General features: G+C 52.2%; 2 protein-coding genes across 2 annotated transcripts in view; both read left to right on the top strand.

The window, feature by feature from the left end:
• LOC107571529 (ATPase inhibitor A, mitochondrial-like) overlaps positions 1–244 on the top strand; it is a 7,245-nt gene extending 7,001 nt beyond the window's left edge. The window contains exon 2 of the mRNA XM_016257850.1: positions 107–244. Within this exon, the coding sequence (XP_016113336.1) occupies positions 107–244 (138 nt within the window). The remainder of the gene's footprint in view (positions 1–106) is intronic.
• A 5,679-nt stretch (positions 245–5,923) lies between these two features.
• LOC107571532 (heterogeneous nuclear ribonucleoprotein R-like) overlaps positions 5,924–6,419 on the top strand; it is a 24,223-nt gene continuing 23,727 nt past the window's right edge. The window contains exon 1 of the mRNA XM_016257851.1: positions 5,924–6,031. The gene's annotated coding sequence lies outside the window, so the exon portion shown is untranslated. The remainder of the gene's footprint in view (positions 6,032–6,419) is intronic.

Genomic DNA, 6,419 nt, shown 5'->3' on the forward strand with positions numbered 1-6,419 from the left:
GTGTGAGTGTGAGTGTGAGTGTGAGTGTGGACAAGGGCTCAGTCTGTGGTCATGAAGTGCAAACGAAATCAAGCCTGATCTGATGATGAAGTGCTTCCATAGGCAGAAGGAGAAGGAGCAGCTGATGGCTCTGAAGAAGCATCACGGAGAAGAGATCGACCATCATAAGAAGGAGATCGAGCGTCTGCAGAGAGAGATCGACAGACACAAGGGCAAGATCCGGAAGCTGAAGCACGACGACTGAAGCTCCACCATCATCATCATCATCACGTCTTGTGCCTGAGCCGCTCTCTCTCTCTCTCTCTCTCTCTCTCTCTCTCTCTCTCTCTCTCTCTCTCTCTGCCTCGCTCTCTCTCTCTCTCGCTCGCTCTGTCTCTCTCGCTCTGTTTAGTTAAACTTTATGTAGTAAACAATGAAAATTAAATAAAAATAAAAAACTGATTGACTCTAGTGCACTCTATTCTAATTCTGCTCTTTAAAAAAAACCCTTGTTTCTTTCAGAACTGCACGAACTGCTAGCTTGTGTTGTGCTCATAAGAGCTGTAGCAGCAGCAGACTGATCCAGACACAGCTCAGTGTAGAGCACACCTGATGCAGACACAGCTCAGTGTAGAGCACACCTGATCCAGACACACCTCAGAGTAGAGCACACCTGATTCAGACACAGCTCAGTGTAGAGCACGCCTGATCCAGACACAGCTCAGTGTAGAGCACACCTGATGCAGACACAGCTCAGTGTAGAGCACGCCTGATCCAGACACAGCTCAGTGTAGAGCACACCTGATGCAGACACAGCTCAGTGTAGAGCACGCCTGATCCAGACACAGCTCAGTGTAGAGCACACCTGATGCAGACACAGCTCAGTGTAGAGCACACCTGATGCAGACACAGCTCAGTGTAGAGCACACCTGATGCAGACACAGCTCAGTGTAGAGCACACCTGATGCAGACACAGCTCAGTGTAGAGCACACCTGATGCAGACACAGCTCAGTGTAGAGCACACCTGATCCAGACACAGCTCAGTGTAGAGCACACCTGATCCAGACACAGCTCAGTGTAGAGCACACCTGATCCAGACACAGCTCAGTGTAGAGCACACCTGATCCAGACACAGCTCAGTGTAGAGCACACCTGATGCAGACACAGCTCAGTGTAGAGCACACCTGATGCAGACACAGCTCAGTGTAGAGCACACCTGAGCCAGACACAGCTCAGTGTAGAGCACCCCTGATGCAGCCACAGCTCAGTGTAGAGCACACCTGAGCCAGACACAGCTCAGTGTAGAGCACCCCTGATGCAGCCACAGCTCAGTGTAGAGCACACCTGATCCAGACACAGCTCAGTGTAGAGCACACCTGATCCAGACACAGCTCAGTGTAGAGCACACCTGATGCAGACACAGCTCAGTGTAGAGCACACCTGATCCAGACACAGCTCAGTGTAGAGCACACCTGATCCAGACACAGCTCAGTGTAGAGCACACCTGATGCAGACACAGCTCAGTGTAGAGCACACCTGATGCAGACACAGCTCAGTGTAGAGCACACCTGATGCAGACACAGCTCAGTGTAGAGCACACCTGATGCAGACACAGCTCAGTGTAGAGCACACCTGATGCAGACACAGCTCAGTGTAGAGCACACCTGATGCAGACACAGCTCAGTGTAGAGCACACCTGATGCAGACACAGCTCAGTGTAGAGCACACCTGATGCAGACACAGCTCAGTGTAGAGCACACCTGATGCAGACACAGCTCAGTGTAGAGCACACCTGATGCAGACACAGCTCAGTGTAGAGCACACCTGATGCAGACACAGCTCAGTGTAGAGCACACCTGATGCAGACACAGCTCAGTGTAGAGCACACCTGATGCAGACACAGCTCAGTGTAGAGCACACCTGATGCAGACACAGCTCAGTGTAGAGCACACCTGATGCAGACACAGCTCAGTGTAGAGCACACCTGATGCAGACACAGCTCAGTGTAGAGCACACCTGATGCAGACACAGCTCAGTGTAGAGCACACCTGATGCAGACACAGCTCAGTGTAGAGCACACCTGATGCAGACACAGCTCAGTGTAGAGCACACCTGATGCAGACACAGCTCAGTGTAGAGCACACCTGATGCAGACACAGCTCAGTGTAGAGCACACCTGATGCAGACACAGCTCAGTGTAGAGCACACCTGATGCAGACACAGCTCAGTGTAGAGCACACCTGATGCAGACACAGCTCAGTGTAGAGCACACCTGATGCAGACACAGCTCAGTGTAGAGCACACCTGATGCAGACACAGCTCAGTGTAGAGCACACCTGATGCAGACACAGCTCAGTGTAGAGCACACCTGATGCAGACACAGCTCAGTGTAGAGCACACCTGATGCAGACACAGCTCAGTGTAGAGCACACCTGATGCAGACACAGCTCAGTGTAGAGCACACCTGATGCAGACACAGCTCAGTGTAGAGCACACCTGATGCAGACACAGCTCAGTGTAGAGCACACCTGATGCAGACACAGCTCAGTGTAGAGCACACCTGATGCAGACACAGCTCAGTGTAGAGCACACCTGATGCAGACACAGCTCAGTGTAGAGCACACCTGATGCAGACACAGCTCAGTGTAGAGCACACCTGATGCAGACACAGCTCAGTGTAGAGCACACCTGATGCAGACACAGCTCAGTGTAGAGCACACCTGATGCAGACACAGCTCAGTGTAGAGCACACCTGATGCAGACACAGCTCAGTGTAGAGCACACCTGATGCAGACACAGCTCAGTGTAGAGCACACCTGATGCAGACACAGCTCAGTGTAGAGCACACCTGATGCAGACACAGCTCAGTGTAGAGCACACCTGATGCAGACACAGCTCAGTGTAGAGCACACCTGATGCAGACACAGCTCAGTGTAGAGCACACCTGATGCAGACACAGCTCAGTGTAGAGCACACCTGATGCAGACACAGCTCAGTGTAGAGCACACCTGATGCAGACACAGCTCAGTGTAGAGCACACCTGATGCAGACACAGCTCAGTGTAGAGCACACCTGATGCAGACACAGCTCAGTGTAGAGCACACCTGATGCAGACACAGCTCAGTGTAGAGCACACCTGATGCAGACACAGCTCAGTGTAGAGCACACCTGATGCAGACACAGCTCAGTGTAGAGCACACCTGATGCAGACACAGCTCAGTGTAGAGCACACCTGATGCAGACACAGCTCAGTGTAGAGCACACCTGATGCAGACACAGCTCAGTGTAGAGCACACCTGATGCAGACACAGCTCAGTGTAGAGCACACCTGATGCAGACACAGCTCAGTGTAGAGCACACCTGATGCAGACACAGCTCAGTGTAGAGCACACCTGATGCAGACACAGCTCAGTGTAGAGCACACCTGATGCAGACACAGCTCAGTGTAGAGCACACCTGATGCAGACACAGCTCAGTGTAGAGCACACCTGATGCAGACACAGCTCAGTGTAGAGCACACCTGATGCAGACACAGCTCAGTGTAGAGCACACCTGATGCAGACACAGCTCAGTGTAGAGCACACCTGATGCAGACACAGCTCAGTGTAGAGCACACCTGATGCAGACACAGCTCAGTGTAGAGCACACCTGATGCAGACACAGCTCAGTGTAGAGCACACCTGATGCAGACACAGCTCAGTGTAGAGCACACCTGATGCAGACACAGCTCAGTGTAGAGCACACCTGATGCAGACACAGCTCAGTGTAGAGCACACCTGATGCAGACACAGCTCAGTGTAGAGCACACCTGATGCAGACACAGCTCAGTGTAGAGCACACCTGATGCAGACACAGCTCAGTGTAGAGCACACCTGATGCAGACACAGCTCAGTGTAGAGCACACCTGATGCAGACACAGCTCAGTGTAGAGCACACCTGATGCAGACACAGCTCAGTGTAGAGCACACCTGATGCAGACACAGCTCAGTGTAGAGCACACCTGATGCAGACACAGCTCAGTGTAGAGCACACCTGATGCAGACACAGCTCAGTGTAGAGCACACCTGATGCAGACACAGCTCAGTGTAGAGCACACCTGATGCAGACACAGCTCAGTGTAGAGCACACCTGATGCAGACACAGCTCAGTGTAGAGCACACCTGATGCAGACACAGCTCAGTGTAGAGCACACCTGATGCAGACACAGCTCAGTGTAGAGCACACCTGATGCAGACACAGCTCAGTGTAGAGCACACCTGATGCAGACACAGCTCAGTGTAGAGCACACCTGATGCAGACACAGCTCAGTGTAGAGCACACCTGATGCAGACACAGCTCAGTGTAGAGCACACCTGATGCAGACACAGCTCAGTGTAGAGCACACCTGATGCAGACACAGCTCAGTGTAGAGCACACCTGATGCAGACACAGCTCAGTGTAGAGCACACCTGATGCAGACACAGCTCAGTGTAGAGCACACCTGATGCAGACACAGCTCAGTGTAGAGCACACCTGATGCAGACACAGCTCAGTGTAGAGCACACCTGATGCAGACACAGCTCAGTGTAGAGCACACCTGATGCAGACACAGCTCAGTGTAGAGCACACCTGATGCAGACACAGCTCAGTGTAGAGCACACCTGATGCAGACACAGCTCAGTGTAGAGCACACCTGATGCAGACACAGCTCAGTGTAGAGCACACCTGATGCAGACACAGCTCAGTGTAGAGCACACCTGATGCAGACACAGCTCAGTGTAGAGCACACCTGATGCAGACACAGCTCAGTGTAGAGCACACCTGATGCAGACACAGCTCAGTGTAGAGCACACCTGATGCAGACACAGCTCAGTGTAGAGCACACCTGATGCAGACACAGCTCAGTGTAGAGCACACCTGATGCAGACACAGCTCAGTGTAGAGCACACCTGATGCAGACACAGCTCAGTGTAGAGCACACCTGATGCAGACACAGCTCAGTGTAGAGCACACCTGATGCAGACACAGCTCAGTGTAGAGCACACCTGATGCAGACACAGCTCAGTGTAGAGCACACCTGATGCAGACACAGCTCAGTGTAGAGCACACCTGATGCAGACACAGCTCAGTGTAGAGCACACCTGATGCAGACACAGCTCAGTGTAGAGCACACCTGATCCAGACACAGCTCAGTGTAGAGCACACCTGATGCAGACACAGCTCAGTGTAGAGCACACCTGATGCAGACACAGCTCAGTGTAGAGCACACCTGATCAGCTTGTGCTGGAGAGAGAATGAATGATGAAATATGTGCTCATATTCTGAGTGTGTAATGTTTAATCTGCACCTTAACCTTCTGATCTGGAGTCTTCTTTATGATCAGCATTATTAATAACGGCGCATATGATGATGTGATCAGAGCAGAACAAAAACAAAACAAGCTGACGTCATCGCGACCCACACGTGACCGCTCAGCCAGCGCCTCTGATTGGATTAGATTTCTACCTTCAGAGTGACGTGTTGGAGTGAAATATATATCAAGCAGCTATTTCTTTTATTTCTTTTATTAGGAAACTACCATACACACCAAACAAACTCGAAACAGCATTAGAATCGTGGTTTTAATGGACCGATGTGAATATCTTGAGCCGAGTGACTGACCACATCATATTCTTTTAACTTTTAGACTTCTTATTTTCTCACACATGTTGCACATTTAAGTTATCTCATAAGGCTAACTTATTAACATGCAAAGAAGAGCAAGATTATAATATAACAATAATACGTTGCGTTATCAGATGAATCGGGACAGCATTAAAAGGAGCAAATCGTAAAGAAATAAAGTAGTCCGTTTAAAGTTAAAACTAAGCCATAAATATTAATAATTCCCTTCCATCCGCGACAGCGTTGCGGCCGTGCACGCGCATGCCCCGCCCCGTGCGTGCGCGCTCCCGCGAGCCGTGCGCCGTGACGCAGCCGGTCCGCCGCGCGAGGAAGTGGCGCTGTTGTTGGAGCGACGGGAGCGTCTCGCTGTGTCTCGCGGCTCGATCTGAGGAGGTTTACCGTGTCTCGGTGAGTTCCGCCGCCCGTGCAGCGCCCCGCGGCGCTCTCTGCATCCCCGCGCAGCAGCAGACCGCGGAGAGAGAGCGCGGCGGGGTTCGGCGGGTCTGTCTGAGCTGTGTCTGCTGCTGCTGCTGCTGTAGGCCGCGGCGCGGGAAGCTCCGTCTCCCGGTTTGACGCGTTATAACGGGCTTATTCCGCCAGCGGCGGGGGTGTGGCGGGTAACGGGTGTCACGTGTGAGCTACAGTTCGATAATAACCCGTTACAGGCGCTAATGCACACACAGACACGCGCGTTAGCATTGCTGCTGCTGCTAGCCTCATGCGTGAGGGGGCGGATCACCGACGCGTGTGTGTGTGTGTGTGTGTGTGTGTGTGTGTGTGTGTGTGTGTGTGTGTG

Source organism: Sinocyclocheilus grahami, unplaced genomic scaffold (assembly GCF_001515645.1).
Source record: "Sinocyclocheilus grahami isolate Dianchi unplaced genomic scaffold, SAMN03320097.WGS_v1.1 scaffold1607.1, whole genome shotgun sequence".
NCBI classification, from domain to species: Eukaryota; Metazoa; Chordata; class Actinopteri; order Cypriniformes; family Cyprinidae; genus Sinocyclocheilus; species Sinocyclocheilus grahami.